General features: G+C 44.2%; 1 protein-coding gene across 1 annotated transcript in view; it reads right to left on the bottom strand.

Annotated features, from left to right (window-relative positions):
- The window catches only part of LOC129811646 (zinc finger protein DPF3-like), a 55,329-nt gene extending 36,452 nt beyond the window's left edge, over positions 1-18,877 (bottom strand). Inside the window, exon 1 of the mRNA XM_055863112.1 lies at positions 18,774-18,877. Within this exon, the coding sequence (XP_055719087.1) occupies positions 18,774-18,805 (32 nt within the window). The 5' untranslated portion in view covers positions 18,806-18,877. The remainder of the gene's footprint in view (positions 1-18,773) is intronic.
- Between the last annotated feature and the right edge of the window lie 206 nt (positions 18,878-19,083).

Raw genomic sequence — 19,083 nt, forward strand, 5'->3', positions numbered from 1 at the left:
CCATGCCTCAGGACGACCTGGCATGATGACTCCTTGCTGTCCCCAGTCCACCTGGCCGTGTTGTTGCTCCAGTTTCAACTGTTCTGCCTGCGGCTATGGAACCCTGACCTGTTCACCGGACATGCTACCTGTCCCAGACCTGCTGTTTTCAACTCTCTAGAGACCGCAGGAGCGGTAGAGATACTCTTAATGATCGGCTATGAAAAGCCAACTGACATTTACTCCTGAGGTGCTGGCTTGCTGCACCCTCGACAACTACTGTGATTATTATTATTTGACCATGCTGGTCATCTATGAACATTTCAACATCTTGGCCATGTTCTGTTATAATCTCCACCCGGCACAGCCAGAAGAGGACTGGCCACCCCTCATAGCCTGGTTCCTCTTTAGGTTTCTTCCTAGGTTTTGGCCTTTCTAGGGAGTTTTTCCTAGCCACCGTGCTTCTACACCTGCATTGCTTGCTTTTAGGGGTTTTAGGCTGGGTTTCTGTACAGCACTTTGCGATATCAGCTGATGTACGAAGGGCTATATAAATAAATTTGATATGATTTGATTATTGCCATCGAAATGTTAGCTGTTAAAATTAGATCCAACAATAATATTAAGGGATTAGAAATCCGTGGCTTAAAAACAAAGGTGTCATTGTACGCTGATGATTCATGTTTTCTTTTAAAACCACAATTAGCATCCCTCCACAACCTAATAAAGAATCTAGATACTTTTGCTAACCTCTATGGATTAAAACCAAATTATGATAAGTTTTGGATCACTGAAAAATGCTACTTTTACCGTGTAGTTTACCAATAAAATGGTGTGACGGGGATGTGGACATACTCGGTATACATATCCCGAAAGAAAGAAATGATCTCACTCCAATACATTTTCATTTCATTTTTACCGTGTAGTTTACCAATAAAATGGTGTGACGGGGATGTGGACATACTCGGTATACATATCCCGAAAGAAAGAAATGATCTCACTCCAATACATTTTCATCGAAAGTTAGCAAAAATAGTTCAGATCTTGCTACCATGGAAAGGAAAATACCTGTCTATTTGTGGAAAAACCACCCTGATTAACTCTTTAGTCATATCACAGTTTACCTATTTGCTTATGTTTTGCCTACACCTAGTGTCACGCTTTTTAAATGAACAAAAAAATATTCAATTTTATTTGGAATGACAAGCCAGACAAAATTAAAAAGGTCTACTTATATAACGAGTATGAATTCGGAGGGAAGAAAATATTAAATATTAAAGCATTAGACCTTTCACTAAAGGCATCAGTCATACAAAAGTTATACTTAAATCAGAAATGGTTCTCTAGTAAATTAGTAAGAATGAATCGCCCCATGTTCAAGAATGGCCCTTTTCCCTATATTCAGATTACAACTGCTCACTTTCGGTTATTTGAAAACAAAATAATTTCCAAAATATAGATTTTTTTAAACAAGCCTTAGAAAGTTGGTTGCAATTTCAGTTTAATCCACCTCAAAAGACAGAACAAATAATACAGCAAATATTGTGGTTAAACTCAAATATACGAATTGATTTATTTTTTTAAATGTATTTTTCAAACAAAAAAAAATTAAATGTATCATTTTTGTAAATTATATCATAAATAGGACTGGTGGAGTTATGTCACACGTGCAGCTAACACAGACAAATGAAAATGTCTGCTCTACCCAAAATTACAACCAACTAATTGCAGCATTACCACAAAAATGGAAGAGGCAAGTGGAAGGGGGAAAAAGTAAAGAACTTGTCTGTCGGCCCTACATTAAAGACCAAAAATTGTTAAAGAAAATTGTGATAAATAAAAATATATACTAATTTCATTTAAGGACCAAAACATTGCAAAATAGTTGGGAAGAGATTTTCGATGTACCGATTCCATGCCACATGGTTTATGAATTGACACGCAAAATGACGCCGGATTCAAAACTTCAATTTTTTTTATTTAAATTATTATACAAAATTCTTGCAACCAATAGAATGTTATATATATGGGGGATACAATCTTCCCAGCACTGCAGATTTTGCTGTGAGGAGGCAGAGTCATTTGATCATTTATTTTGGTACTGTCCATATGTAGCCCGTTTTTGGTCACAGGTCCAGGAATGGCTGAAGAATTGCAACATTTACCTAGAACTAACGCTGCAGATAGCAATACTGGGTGATTTGAAAAGTCATACTCAAATCGATCAATAATATAATCATTATTTTAGAAAAAATGTTTATCTTTAAATTTACAATCTGTAGAAGCTATGAGAATAGAAAGGTTTAGGACTTTTGTGAAGCATCAAATCACAGCACAAAAAAATATACGGCAAATAGAAATCCAAAATGGATGCTGTTAAGCGATAGACGGGTGGGGTTGAATGGAGCTGAAGGGTGGGGACTAATAACAACAAGAACCAATGTAAAACATACGGGGTCTGTAAAATGTATATAGGTTCAGAAATGTTGTGAAATAGCACAGTTACAAATAGAAATAGAGGAAGGACTAAAAACAAACAAAATATCACTATTGTAAAACGGATTGTGTCTGTAAAGTGCGTATAATATGTATAAACTGAAGGTAGAAGCCCAAGTGTTATTGTTCATTAGTTTACTCCAATTGGGGGAGGGGTGGTAGGGTTTGTGGGGAATAATAAAGGTTTATTTGATTTTAATGGGTATATATAAAAAAGGGTGTATATGTATTTATGTATGTATTATGTATGTTTCTATATATGTAAACCCAGCAAAACAAGAAATGTCCTCTCACTGTCAACTGCGTTAAATATCAGCAAACTTAACATGTGTAAATATTTGTATGAACATAAGATTCAACAACTGAGACATAAACTGAACAAGTTCTACAGACATGTGACTAACAGAAATAAAATTATGTGTCCCTGAACAAAGGGGGGGGTCAAAATAAGTAAAAGGTAACTGTCATTAAGTACTGCATTAAGTACTGCAGTGCATCTCCTCCTCATAAAATGCACCAGATTTGCCAGTTCTTGCTGTGAGATGTTACCCCACTCATTCACCAAGGCACCGGCAGGTTCCCGGACATTTCTGGGGGGCCCTAGCCCTCACCCTCACCCTAGCCCTCACCCGATCCAACAGGTCCCAGACATGCTCAATGGGATTGAGATCCGGGCTCGTCGCTGGCCATGGCAGAAAACTGACATTCCTGTCTTGCAGGAAGTCACGCACGGAACGAGCAGTATGTCTGGTGGCATTGTCATACTGGAGGGTCATGTCAGGATGAGCCTGCAGGAAGGGTACCACATGAGGGAGGAAGATTTCTTCCCTGCAACACACAGCATTGAGATTGCCTGTAATGACAACAAGCTCAATCCGATGATGCTGTGACACACCGCCCCAGACCATGTCGGACCCTCCACCTCCAAATCGATCCCGCTCCAGAGTACAGGCCTCGGTGTAACACTCATTCCTTCGACAATAAACGCGAATCCGACCATCATCCCCAGTGAGACAAAACCGTGACTCGTCAGTGATGAGCACTTTTTGCCAGTCCTGTCTGGTCCAGTGACGGTGGGTTTGTGCCCATAGGCGACGTTGTTGACGGTGATGTCTGGTGAGGACCTGCCATACAACAGGCCTACAAGCCCTCAGTCCAGCCTCTCTCAGCCCATTGCGGACCGTCTGAACACTGATGGAGGGATTGTGCGTTCCTGGTGTAACTCGGGCAGTTGTTGTTGCCATCCTGTACCTGTCCCGCAGGTGTGATGTTCGGATGTACCGATCCTGTGCAGGTGTTGTTATACGTGGTCTGCCACTGCGAGGACGATCAGCTGTCCGTCCTGTCTCCCTGTAGCGCTGTCTTAGGCGTCTCACAGTACAGACATTGCAATTTATTGCCCTGGCCACATCTGCAGTCCTCGTGCCTCCTTGCAGCATGCCTAAGGCACGTTCACGCAGATGAGCAGGGACCCTGGGCATCTGTTTTTCAGAGTCAGTAAAGGCATCTTTAGTCTCCTAAGTTTTCATAACTGTGACCTTAATTGCCTACCGTCTGTAAGCTGTTTGTGTCTTAACGACCGCTCCACAGGTGCATGTTCATTAATTGTTTATGGTTCATTGAACAAGCATGGAAAACAGTGTTTAAATCCTTTACAATGAAGATACAATGAAGATATGTGAAGTTATTTGGATTTTTACGAATTATCTTTGAAAGACAGGGTCCTGAAAAAGGGACGTTTCTTTTTTTGCTGAGTTTATATGTATATGTATGTATATATATATATATATATATATATATATATTTACCCCAAAAATATATGGGGGATTGGAAATGATGCAGACAATTACATTGATGGCAGCAACAATCTATCATCAATATTAAAGCTGATCCTCCCCCTAAAATATATATATAAAAAAGTGTTGGTCCCATGTTTTATGAGCTGAAATAAAAGTCTGCAGAAATTTTCCATATGCACAAAAAGCTTTTTCTCTCAAATTTTGTGCACAAATTTTGCACACACATCCCTGTTAGTGAGCATTTCTCCTTTACCAAGATAATCCATCAGAAGCTGATTAAACAGCATGATAATTCCACAGATGCACATTGTGCTGGGGACAATAAAAGGCCACTCTAAAATATGCAGTTTTGCCACACAACACAATGCCACAGATGTCTCAAGTTGAGGGAGCATGGAATTGGCATGCTGACTGCAGTAATGTCCACCAGAGCTGTTGCCAGAGAATTTAATGTTAATTTCTCTACCAAGCCGCCTCCGTCCTTTTAGAGAATTTGGCAGTACGTCCCACCGGCCTTACAACCGCAGACCACGTATAACCACGCCAGCCCAGGACCTCCACATCTGTTTTCTTCACCTGCGGGATCGTCTGAGACCAACCACCGCGGCCACCCGGACAGCTCAGTTTCATGAGGAGTATTTCTGTCAGTATTAAAGCCCTTTTGTGGGGAAAAACCCATTCTGATTGGCTGGGCCTGGTTCAACAGTGGGGGGTCCTATGCCCTCCCAGGCCCACCTATGGCTGTGCCCCTGACCAGTCATGTGATATCCATAGATTAGGGATTAATCAATCAATCAATCGTATTTATAAAGCCCTCCTTACATCAGCTGATGTCACAAAGTGTTGTACAGAAACCCAGCCTAAAACCCCAAACAGAAAGCAATGCAGGTGTAGAATCACTGTGACTAGGAAAAACTCCCTAGAAAGGCCGGAACCTAGGAAGAAACTTAGGGAGGAACCAGGCTATGAGGGGTGGCCAGTCCTCTTCTGGCTGTGCCGGGTGGAGACTACAACAAAACATGGCCAAGATGTTCAAATGTTCATAGATGACCAGCAGGGTCAAATAATAATAATCACAGTGGTTGTAGAGGGTGCAACTGGCCAGCACCTCAGGAGTAAATGTCAGTTGGCTTTTCATAGCCGATCATTCAGAGTATCTCTACCGCTCCTGCTGTCTGTAGAGAGTTGAAAACAGCAGGTCTGGGACAAGGCAGCACGTCCGGTGAACAGGTCAGTGTTCCATAGCCGCAGGCAGAACAGTTAAAACTGGAGCAGCAGCACAACCGGGTTGACTGGGGACAGCAAGGAGTCATCAGGCCAGGTAGTCCTGAGGCATGGTCCTAAGTAGAGGTCGACCAATTAATCGGAATGGCCGATTAATCAGGCCCGATTTCAAGTTTTCATAACAATCGGAAATCGGTATTTTTCAGGACACCGATTTGGCCGATTTTTATATATATTTTTTACACCTTTATTTAACTAGGCAAGTCAGTTAAGAACACATTCTTATTTTCAATGAAGGCCTAGGAACGGTGGGTTAACTGCCTTGTTCAGGGGCAGAACAACAGATTTTTACCTCGTCAGCTTGTGGATTCGTTTTTGCAACCTTCCGGTTACTAGTCGGAAAGATATCAGTTTGTCTCTGTGAATGGTCTGTCCTCTGACAAATCAACTGTACATTTCGGTGTTCCTCAAGGTTCCATTTTAGGACCACTATTGTTTTCACTATATATTTTACCTCTTGGGGATGTTATTCGAAAACATAATGTTAACTTTCACTGCTATGCGGATGACACACAGCTGTACATTTCAATGAAACATGGTGAAGCCCCAAAATTGCCCTCGCTAGAAGCCTGTGTTTCAGACATAAGGAAGTGGATGGTTGAAAACTTTCTACTTTTAAACTCGGACAAAACAGAGATGCTTGTTCTAGGTCCCAAGAAACAAAGAGATCTTCTGTTAAATCTGACAATTCATCTTGATGGTTGTAAAGTCGTCTCAAATAAAACTGTGAAGGACCTCGGCGTTACTCTTGACCCTGATCTCTCTTTTGACGAACATATCAAGACTGTTTCAAGGACAGCTTTTTTCCATCTACGTAACATTGCAAAAATCAGAAATTTTCTGTCCAAAAATGATGCAGAAAAATTAATCCATGCATTTGTTACTTCTAGGTTAGACTACTGCAATGCTCTACTTTCCGGCTACCCGGATAAAGCACTAAATAAACTTCAGTTAGTGCTAAATACGGCTGCTAGAATCCTGACTAGAACCAAGAAATTTGATCATATTACTCCAGTGCTAGCTTCCCTACACTGGCTTCCTGTTAAGGCAAGGGCTGATTTCAAGGTTTTACTGTTAACCTATAAAGCGTTACATGGGCTTGCTCCTACCTATCTTTCCGAGTTGGTCCTGCCGTACATACCTACACGTACGCTACGGTCACAAGACGCAGGCCTCCTAATTGTCCCTAAAATTTCTAAGCAAACAGCTGGAGGCAGGGCTTTCTCCTATAGATCTCCATTTTTATGGAACAGTCTCCCTACCCATGTGAGAGACGCAGACTCGGTCTCAACCTTTAAGTCTTTACTGAAGACTTATCTCTTCAGTAGGTCATATGATTGAGTGTAGTCTGGCCCAGGAGTGTGAAGGTGAACGGAAAGGCTCTGGAGCAACGAACCGCCCTTGCTGTCTCTCCAGGGCCGGTTCCCCTCTCTCCACTGGGATTCTCTGCCTCTAACCCTGTTACTGGGGCTGAGTCACTGGCTTGCTGGTGCTCTTTCATGCCGTCCCTAGGAGGGGTGCGTCACTTGAGTGGGTTGAGTTACTGACGTGAACTTCCTGTCTGGGTTGGCGCCCCCCCTTGGTTGTGCTGTGGTGGAGACCTTTGTGGGCTATACTCGGCCTTGTCTCAGGATTGTAAGTTGGTGGTTGAGGATATCCCTCTAGTGGTGTGGGGGCTGTGCTTTGGCAGAGTGGGTGGGGTTATATCCTTCCTGTTTGGCCCTGTCCGGGGGTTTCTTCGGATGGGGCCACAGTGTCTCCTGACCGCTCCTGTCTCAGCCTCCAGTATTTATGCTGCAGTAGTTTATGTGTCGGGGGGCTAGGGTCAGTTGGTTATACCTGGAGTACTTCTCCTGTCTTATCCAGTGTCCTGTGTGAATTTAAGTATGCTCTCTCTAATTCTCTCGTTCTCTCTTTCTCTCTGAGAACCTGAGCCCTAGGACCATACGTCAGGACTACCGGGCATGCTGACACCTTGCTGTCCCCAGTCCGCCCGGCCTTGCTGCTATTCCAGTTTCAACTGTTTCTGCCTGCGGTTACGAAACCCCTACCTGTCCCAGACCTGCTGTTTTCAACTCTTAATGATCGGCTATGAAAAGCCAACTGAGATTTATTCCTGATTATTATTTGACCATGCTTGTCATTTATGAACATTTTGAAAATCTTGGCTCTCCCTAATTTTCTCCTTCTCTCTTTCTCTCGGAGGACCTGAGCCCTAGGACCATACGTCGGGACTACCGGCCGTGGTGACTCCTTGCTGCCCCCAGTCCGCCTGGCCTTGCTGCTATTCCAGTTTCAACTCTTCTGCCTGCGGTTATGGAACCCCTACCTGTCCCAGACCTGCTGTTTTCAACTCTTAATGATCGGCTATGAAAAGCCAACTGAGATTTATTCCTGATTATTATTTGACCATGCTTGTCATTTATGAACATTTTGAAAATCTTGGCTCTCTCTAATTTTCTCCTTCTCTCTTTCTTTCTCTCGGAGGACCTGGGCCCTAGGACCATGCGTCGGGACTGCCGCCCGTGGTGACTCCTTGCTGTCCCCAGTCCGCCTGGCCTTGCTGCTATTCCAGTTTCAGCTATTCTGCCTGCGGTTATGGAACCGCCACCTGTCCCAGACCTGTTGTTTTTCAACTCTTAATGATCAGCTATGAAAAGCCAACTGAAAATTATTAATGATTATTATTTGACCATGCTTGTCACTTATGAACATTTTTGAACATCTTGGCATAGTTCTGTTATAATCTCCACCCGGCACAGCCAGAAGAGGACTGGCCACCCCTCATAGCCTGGTTCCTCTCTAGGTTTCTTCCTAGGTTTTGGCCTTTCTAGGGAGTTTTTCCTAGCCACCGTGCTTCTACATCTGCATTCTAGCTGTTTGGGGTTTTAGGCTGGGTTTCTGTACAGCACTTCGAGATATTATCTGATGTACGAAGGGCTATATAAAATAAAATTGATTGATTGATTGACTAGTCCAACGCTCTAACCACCTGCCTTACATTGCACTCCACGAGGAGCCTGCATGGCAGGCTGACTACCTGTTACGCGAGGGCAGCAAGAAGCCAAGGTAAGTTGCTAGCTAGCATTAAACGTATCTTATAAAAAACAATCAATCTTAACATAATCACTAGTTAACTACACACGATTGATATTACTAGTTTATCTAGCATGTCCTGCGTTGCATATATTCAATGCGGTGCCTGTTAATTTCTCATCGAATCACAGCCTACTTCGCCAAACGGATGATGATTTAGCACTGTCGTTGCACCAAACCTAACCATAAACATCAATGCCTTTCTTAAAATAAATACACAAGTATATATTTTTTAACCTGCATATTTAGTTAATATTGCCTGCTAACATGAATGTCTTATAATTAGGGAAATTGTGTCACTTCTCTTTGCGTTCCGTGCAAGCAGTCAGGGTATATGCAGCAGTTTGGGCCGTCTGGCTCGTTGCAAAATGTGTGAAGTCCTTTTATTCCTAACAAAGACCGTAATTAATTTGCCAGAATTGTACATAATTATGACATAACATTGAAGGTTGTACAATATAACAGCAATATTTAGACTTAGGGATGCCATCCGTTAGATAAAATACAGAACGGTTCCGTATTTTACTGAAAGAATAAACGTTTTGTTTTGGAAATTTCCGGATTCGACCATATCAATGACCAAAGGCTCGTATTTCTATTTATAGTCTTTCTCTCTTTCAACTAATGTCAGTTTCGATTAGAGGATGTGTATGCAGACTTCACTTCTCCCTATCCATCCACCCACCTTGCATTCTGAATAACAACTGCAGTGAAACTATTTGCTGCTTTTTCTTCCAGGCCACAATACACAAAGTAATCAATGTTAGAAGCCCTTGACCAAAGTTTGTCTTGCAGGAAGGATTTGCAACTGGGCCATTTATTTATTTTTGGTAGCTTGAGAAGATTGCAGAAGCATATTCCATATATGCATATTCCATATATACACTTTGACATCCGGTTTGGGGCGAGCGGTCGCATTTGCATTCGCTCTGCATTCGCTCTGCAGGTAGTATAACTTTTATAACTTTTCATTACATTTCATTATAGTACAACGATTTAATTTGTCCAACCTTAGCAATTTCTTCTTAACTAGCTACATAGCCGTCTGTGTATCAAAGATAACTGCGTAATTATCGTATTTCGTCGTCTCGTTGTCCACTGCTATCTGCCCAGCAGCTAGCAAACGTCCACCGTCTACCGAATAGTAGTATAACTTTTCATTACATTTCATTATAGTACAACGGTCTGATTTTCATTTTCATTACAGTACAACGGTTTGATTTGTTTGATCTTAGCTAGCTACATAGCCGTCTTTTATCAAACATAATTGCGTCGTTATTGAGGTTCGCTAGCGAGCTATTTTCGTTCGAAATTAACGCAACGTAGCCATCACTGCTAGCTAGCCAGCTTGCCACCGAAGAGCATTGTAGAAACGATTACAATACAACGGAACGACTTGTTTTGTGTAGTGTTAGCTAGCTACATAGTTTTCTTTGCTAGCTTTGTATCTAAGATAATTGTGTAACTTTGAGTAATTATCGGTTAGCTAGCCAGCTAGTTTCGCCTGCCGCGCTGCTGTCCTCCTACCTAGCCAACACTGCTAGCTAACACTGCTAGCTAGCCAACTTCTACCGAATAGCAGCACTGTAGAAACTTACATTACAACGGAACGACTTGATTAGCGTAGTGTTAGCTAGTTGTCTTTGCTGTCCTTGTATCCATGATAATTGTGTAGTTTAGAGAAATTTAGAGAAACTGTCGAGGTCACCTAGCCAGCTTCACTTTCAACAACGCAGCTACTGCTAGCCAGGCTACTTCACCAGCCAGCAGTACTATATCATTTTAGTCAATAAGATTTGTAATTTTATTGATTTTTTGCTACGTAAGCTTAACTTTCTGAACATTCGAGACGTGTAGCCCACTTGTCATTCTAATCTCCTTTGCTTTAGCGTAGCCTCTTCTGTAGCCTGTCAAATATGTGTCTGTCTATCCCTGTTCTCTCCTCTCTGCACAGACCATACAAACGCCTCACACCGCGTGGCCGCGCCCACCCTAACCTGGTGGTCCCAGCCCGCACGACCCACGTGGAGTTCCAGGTCTCCGGTAGCCTCTGGAACTGCCGATCCGCGGCCAACAAGGCAGAGCTCATCTCAGCCTATGCCTCCCTCCAGTCCCTCGACTTCTTGGCACTGACGGAAACATGGCTCACCACAGATAACACTGCTACTCCTACTGCTCTCTCTTCGTCTGCCCACGTGTTCTCGCACACCCCGAGAGCTTCTGGTCAGCGGGGTGGTGGCACCGGGATCCTCATCTCTCCCAAGTGGTCATTCTCTCTTTCTCCCCTTACCCATCTGTCTATCGCCTCCTTTGAATTCCATGCTGTCACAGTTACCAGCCCTTTCAAGCTTAACATCCTTATCATTTATCGCCCTCCAGGTTCCCTTGGAGAGTTCATCAATGAGCTTGATGCCTTGATAAGCTCCTTTCCTGAGGACGGCTCACCTCTCACAGTTCTGGGTGACTTTAACCTCCCCATGTCTACCTTTGACTCATTCCTCTCTGCCTCCTTCTTTCCACTCCTCTCCTCTTTTGACCTCACCCTCTCACCTTCCCCCCCTACTCACAAGGCAGGCAATACGCTTGACCTCATCTTTACTAGATGCTGTTCTTCCACTAACCTCATTGCAACTCCCCTCCAAGTCTCCGACCACTACCTTGTATCCTTTTCCCTCTCGCTCTCGTCCAACACTTCCCACACTGCCCCTACTCGGATGGTATCGCGCCGTCCCAACCTTCGCTCTCTCTCCCCCGCTACTCTCTCCTCTTCCATCCTATCATCTCTTCCCTCTGCCCAAACCTTCTCCAACCTATCTCCTGATTCTGCCTCCTCAACCCTCCTCTCCTCCCTTTCTGCATCCTTTGACTCTCTATGTCCCCTATCCTCCAGGCCGGCTCGGTCCTCCCCTCCCGCTCCGTGGCTCGACGACTCATTGCGAGCTCACAGAACAGGGCTCCGGGCAGCCGAGCGGAAATGGAGGAAAACTCGCCTCCCTGCGGACCTGGCATCCTTTCACTCCCTCCTCTCTACATTTTCCTCTTCTGTCTCTGCTGCTAAAGCCACTTTCTACCACTCTAAATTCCAAGCATCTGCCTCTAACCCTAGGAAGCTCTTTGCCACCTTCTCCTCCCTCCTGAATCCTCCTCCCCCTCCCCCCCCCCTCCTCCCTCTCTGCAGACGACTTCGTCAACCATTTTGAAAAGAAGGTCGACGACATCCGATCCTCGTTTGCTAAGTCAAACGACACCGCTGGTTCTGCTCACACTGCCCTACCCTGTGCTTTGACCTCTTTCTCTCCCCTCTCTCCAGATGAAATCTCGCGTCTTGTGACGGCCGGCCGCCCAACAACCTGCCCGCTTGACCCTATCCCCTCCTCTCTTCTCCAGACCATTTCCGGAGACCTTCTCCCTTACCTCACCTCGCTCATCAACTCATCCCTGACCGCTGGCTACGTCCCTTCCGTCTTCAAGAGAGCGAGAGTTGCACCCCTTCTGAAAAAACCTACACTCGATCCCTCCGATGTCAACAACTACAGACCAGTATCCCTTCTTTCTTTTCTCTCCAAAACTCTTGAACGTGCCGTCCTTGGCCAGCTCTCCTGCTATCTCTCTCAGAATGACCTTCTTGATCCAAATCAGTCAGGTTTCAAGACTAGTCACTCAACTGAGACTGCTCTTCTCTGTATCACGGAGGCGCTCCGCACTGCTAAAGCTAACTCTCTTTCCTCTGCTCTCATCCTTCTAGACCTATCGGCTGCCTTCGATACTGTGAACCATCAGATCCTCCTCTCCACCCTCTCCGAGTTGGGCATCTCCGGCGCGGCCCACGCTTGGATTGCGTCCTACCTGACAGGTCGCTCCTACCAGGTGGCGTGGCGAGAATCTGTCTCCTCACCACGCGCTCTCACCACTGGTGTCCCCCAGGGCTCTGTTCTAGGCCCTCTCCTATTCTCGCTATACACCAAGTCACTTGGCTCTGTCATAACCTCACATGGTCTCTCCTATCATTGCTATGCAGACGACACACAACTAATCTTCTCCTTTCCCCCTTCTGATGACCAGGTGGCGAATCGCATCTCTGCATGTCTGGCAGACATATCAGTGTGGATGACGGATCACCACCTCAAGCTGAACCTCGGCAAGACGGAGCTGCTCTTCCTCCCGGGGAAGGACTGCCCGTTCCATGATCTCGCCATCACGGTTGACAACTCCATTGTGTCCTCCTCCCAGAGCGCTAAGAACCTTGGCGTGATCCTGGACAACACCCTGTCGTTCTCAACTAACATCAAGGCGGTGGCCCGTTCCTGTAGGTTCATGCTCTACAACATCCGCAGAGTACGACCCTGCCTCACACAGGAAGCGGCGCAGGTCCTAATCCAGGCACTTGTCATCTCCCGTCTGGATTACTGCAACTCGCTGTTGGCTGGGCTCCCTGCCTGTGCCATCAAACCCCTACAACTCATCCAGAACGCCGCAGCCCGTCTGGTGTTCAACCTTCCCAAGTTCTCTCACGTCACCCCGCTCCTCCGCTCTCTCCACTGGCTTCCAGTTGAAGCTCGCATCCGCTACAAGACCATGGTGCTTGCCTACGGAGCTGTGAGGGGAACGGCACCTCAGTACCTTCAGGCTCTGATCAGGCCCTACACCCAAACAAGGGCACTGCGTTCATCCACCTCTGGCCTGCTCGCCTCCCTACCACTGAGGAAGTACAGTTCCCGCTCAGCCCAATCAAAACTGTTCGCTGCTCTGGCACCCCAATGGTGGAACAAACTCCCTCACGACGCCAGGACAGCGGAGTCAATCACCACCTTCCGGAGACACCTGAAACCCCACCTCTTCAAGGAATACCTAGGATAGGATAAAGCAATCCTTCTGCCCCCCCCCCCCCCTTAAAAGATGTAGATGCACTATTGTAAAGTGGCTGTTCCACTGGATGTCATTAGGTGAATGCACCAATTTGTAAGTCGCTCTGGATAAGAGCGTCTGCTAAATGACTTAAATGTAAATGTAAATGTATAAAATGAGGCAGAGCAGGGTGAGCTAAAACGGATTGCTTAGTAGTGACTGTCACCTTCCTCAATGAACTCCACAAAGGTAAATAATCCCTTCAAATTATTTTAGGTAAAACTGGACCCATTTGTAATAAAACAAACATCCTCATCTCAACGGATTTGGAGGTTATGGGTTGATAACGCTATAGTGACACAAACAGGGCGAGATAAGCGTAAAATAGAAGTGATAGATAACATAGCAATTAGAGGTTGACCGATGGCATGGCTGATTATTTAGGGACGATTTCAAGTTTTCATAACAATCAATGATGTGCCTTTTTGGATGCGTATGGACGATTATATTGCAATCCATGAGGGAACTGCGTGGCAGGCTGACCACCTGTTACGCGAGTGCAGCGTCAAAATGACCTTGTGGCTGCAATAAGCCAAGGTAAGTTGCTAGCTAGCATTAAACGTATCTTATAAAAAACAATCAATCTTCACATAATCACTAGTTAACTACACATGGTTGATGATATTACTAGGTTAACTAGCTTGCCCTGCCTTGCATATAATCAATGCGGTGCCTGTTAATTTATCATCGAATCACAGCCTACTTCAACTTTGCCAAACAGGTGATGATATAACAAAAGAATAAACGTTTTGCTTTCGAAATGATAGTTTCAGGATTCGACCATATCAATGACCAAAGGCTCGTATTTCTGTGTGTTATTATGTTATAATTAAGTCTATGAATTGATATTTGATAGAGCAGTCTGACTGAGCATGGTAGGCAGCAGCAGGCTCGTAAGCATTCATTCAAACAGCACTTTCGTGCATTTGCCAGGAGCTCTTCGCAATGCTTCAAGCATTGGGCTGTTTATGACTTCAAGCCTATCAACTCCCGAGATTAGGCTGGTGTAATTGATGTGAAATGGCTAGCTAGTTAGCGGGGTGCACGCTAATAGCGTTTCAATCGGTGACGTCACTCGCTCTGAGACATGGAGTAGTTGTTCCCCTTGCTCTGCAAGGGCCGCGGATTTTGTGGAGCGATGGGTAACGATGCTTCGAGGGTGGCTGTTGTCGATGTGTTCCTTGTCGATGTGTTCCTGGTTCGAGCCCAGGTAGAGGCGAGGAGAGCGACGGAAGCTATACTGTTACACTGGCAATACTAAAGTGCCTATAAGAACATCCAATAGTCAAAGGTATATGAAATACCTGCGCCACCAGAGACTCTGGGTTCTCGCCCAGGCTCTGTCGCAACCGGCCGCGACCGGGAGGTCCGTGGGGCGACGCACAATTGGCCTAGCGTCGTCCGGGTTAGGGAGGGTTTGGCCGGTAAGGATATCCTTGTCTCATCGCGCACCAGCGACTCCTGTGGCGGGCCGGGCGCAGTGCGCGCTAACCAAGGTGGCCAGGTGCACGGTGTTTCCTCTGACACATTGGTGCGGCTGGCTTCCGGGTTGGAGGCGTGCTGTGTTAAGAAGCAGTGCGGCTTGGTTGGGATGTGTTTCGGAGGACGCATGGCTTTCGACCTTCGTCTCTCCTGAGCCCGTACGGGAGTTGTAGCAATGAGACAAGATAGTACTAACAATTGAATACCACGAAATTGGGGAGAAAAGGGGGTAAAATTTTAATTAAAAAAAATAAAAGGAACCACCAGCTTTCATATGTACTCATGTTCTGAGCAAGGAACTTAAACGTTAGCTTTTTTACATGGCACATATTGCACTTTTACTTTCATCTCCAACACTTTATTTTTGCATTATTTAAACCAAATTGAACATGTTTCATTATTTATTTGAGGCTAAATTGACTTTATTGATGTATTATATTAAGGTAAAAGAAAAGTGTTCATTCAGTATTGTTGTAATTGTCATTATTACAAAAAATAATAATAATAATAATAATCGGACGATTAATCGGTATCGGCTTCTTTTGGTCCTCCAATAATCGGTATCGGCGTTGAAAAATCATAATCGGTCGACCTCTAGTCCTAAGGCTCTCTAATGAATTTATTCCAATTTACTAATTTCCTTATATGAACTGTAACTCAGTAAAATCGTTGAAATTGTTGCATTTATATTTTTGTTCAGTATAGTTTAGGGCCTATGAGGGCTGGAGTTACAGTGTTGGAGTTACAATGTTGTTGTCTAGACCTTGATACTCTGTTATAGCCATACATTTTCCAACAGGCTGAAAAAGGGCAATACAATACACATTTTTCAGAATAACCCTTTCCTCCACCAACTTCTGCCTTTTGAGATCTGTTTAGGCAAATGTATTGGGTTTTGTAGGTACATGTCAGCTTTACAGGAAGCCAGAGCTGCAGCATAGAAAAAGGGGAGGGTCTAGAGAGAGACTGCATCCTGACAACAGGCCCTTGATTACAACCATCAGCACAACAGAGCCAGGATGAGGGCTAGAGGAAAACCAGACGATAGGCCTACACCTCACTGCAGTACCAATACACATAAAGCATGACTCACTCAAAGCCAACCGCAGAGTAATGGCATAGTGTCATACAAGACTTCCTATCGAACACGTTGACCCTATAGCTAAGATAGCCTGTTCACCGAGTCATCTTTAAAGATAACACACAGGCTCAATATTTATGCTCCATTTTATCAGTAGCTTGTAGAGGCCCTTCTCCCTCTTCTCATCTCTTCTTCTCACCCTATATCTCCCTCTCATGCATACAGGAATTAACACACACACACACACACAGTGTGGGAGGAGCAACACTTAAGGTACACCCACCACATCCTTCTCTATAACAAAGCCAACAAGACTCCCTAATTAAATTTGCCTAATCTCAAATGAGAATACTCTTGATACAAAATTGTCAAACTGGTCCACATGAGCAACATCCAATTAGTGTCAAGTGTGACTAATTATAATCTGAAAAATGACGTGTGGCTAATTATAGCAGATTGAAACACTTCATTAAGCATAGCTTATAGCGAGGAGACATTCCACATTTGAATGTTAAAACCTCTCTACGAGATGAAGAAGCAGCAGCTTCAGGCACAATAGAATGTGTAGGTTGATCTTGTTGGATGCAAGGATAAAGTGGTTTAGAGGAAATTAGTTCAGCAAAATGTATTTTAAAAAATGGCACATGCTCAAACTAGGCTACATTGTGCCAACTGGGAACCACAGCCATGAAATTATGAAACAAGACTATCCCTTTATGCTTGTCAGTGGTAGAGCTCTTCCCTCTCATTTATGCAGTCATGAATGTATAATAACAATGGCAATCATACGTAAATGGCGGGTATAGGCGAGGAGCACTCCCTTGATCCTGTAGGGCCCATGGGGGTGCTAGGGTACTTCTACTGAGGAGCAGATGGGTCTTCTGTCCAGCAGCGTAGGCACAGGTGGGCCTGGGCCCACCCAATCAGATTGAGCAGATATGCTCTCTCTACTTGTTCCAAACGGGACATTAGTCTTTTTACCTAAACATGCAAACAACCTCAGAATTCAGAGCAGTGCACTGGAATGACATTCAGATTAACTGGAATGGCATTCACTCTCATAGGATGGTTGGCCAAAAATAACTGAAAGCCACACCCCCAATAAGTCACAAATATGACCGCATTGAGGGATATGTCACTGTGTTTCTATGGCTATATGCACCATGCCACTGCCTACTTTATTTGTTCATTTAGCAAACAAGACTGCCCCCCCCCCCCCCAAAAATATAATCATATTTCCCCACCCAAATTTTTGCAGGCCCATCCAACCAACATTTTTTCTCTACACTACTGACATCTGCCATAGCATCCTGATAAATTGGCCCAGGATCCTGGACCAGGTTAATCTGCATCACTCCTCCATTTAAAAAGGCACAGTCAAGTTATATCCCTCATTCTTCACCTCCTGACAGTCTCACCATCTGTACTGCACAGTCCAAAAGGTCTGGTTATACCTCAACTGTCCTGCTGCACTACAACAATCTGTCAGCGTCCAAACATGGATAGCAACAAAGAAATGGCCTACCGGTAGGTCTTGTCCATGTCTTTGAGAAACTGTACATACAGGTGTTGCCAATACCACTCAATACATACAAACTTGCCTTGAAACTATTAAATTGACAATTGTTTTTTCTCAACTTCAATGGATGAATAGATATTTTCTGACAAAAGAATGTTAGATACAATGTTAAAGGGCTCCCGAGTGGTGCAGCGGTCTAAGGCACTGTGCTAGAGGCGTCACTACAGACCCTGGTTCGATTCCAGGCTGTATCACAACTGGCCGTGATTGGGAGTCCCAAAGGGCGGTGCACAATTGGCCCAGCGTCGTCCGGGTTAGGCTGTCATTGTAAATAAGAATTTGTTCTCAAATGACTTGCCTAGTTAAATAAAAAGATACTACAAAACATTTATGGAGTCATGGACAAACACGGTAGAGACTCATAAAGTGGTGCACACAGAGCGTAGCATAAAACTGAAATTATGGCACTGGCGTTACAAAATACATAGGCCTACTATCTCCAACTGAAATTCCGGGGCTCACGTTGCTGTCACTTCGCTTTCGGAAGGAAAGGCATGCAAATGTAAAATTCTTCCTCCCTTGCTCTACCGGGTCCTGGACCTGACCACATCTGCGCTCAGCGCCAAAGTTGATATGTCGACAATTCACACCAACTATAAACGACTCTCTGAATCGGAATGTCAATGTTTTTACGTAAATATCCAACATGAATGTAATATTGTATTTTATTCGTCCTCGTCACAGAGCAATGCATGTTGAAACACTTTTGTGCTTAATTTTGAAGTAGGATTAAAAGTATCGGTCAAAGCGTCTCTGGATGGGGAGTCAATAAATTAGCAGGTTTAGGCTATAGGCCTAATGTGTAATTCATATATCATTCGCATATCATAGCCAATATTATAGCTGGAATACTGTAAATCATAAGCAGAAATGTCTAATAAAAAACTAAGTAGGTGCTACTTTGGTGAAAGCAGTGGCACATTATGCAAGTAGACATACACAAAATGCTAAGACAGCATTATTTCTAATTTGCACGCGTCTTGTACTTGCTTGAAAAGACGGATCATTTTATTTGAAGTATTGGCAACAAAGTAACAAAATAGAATGTTATCAATTTGTCAAAATTACTTACGCTTTTAGTGGGTTCTGAATGACAGCCGCCATTTTGCTACACTGTAACGCAATATCAGCGTCTTGCAGTTCTGAGGGAAACCTACGCAAAAGCAACCAATCAGGGCTCGGGGTAAAATCGTTGGCCAATGCATCCACAGTATACGTAAATAAGGCGTGGCCTGTGTGGTAAACTCAATGAGTAAACTGTCAAAACGATTTTAAAGGGTTCTGCCAGTATTTATATTGTTGAAAACGGAATACCGACCATATGTCTATGATACAGACTTCTTGAAGAGATAGCTAAAGTTGTCAGAAACTTTCTTCCCACC

This window comes from Salvelinus fontinalis, chromosome 15, assembly GCF_029448725.1.
Source record: "Salvelinus fontinalis isolate EN_2023a chromosome 15, ASM2944872v1, whole genome shotgun sequence".
NCBI lineage: Eukaryota > Metazoa > Chordata > Actinopteri > Salmoniformes > Salmonidae > Salvelinus > Salvelinus fontinalis.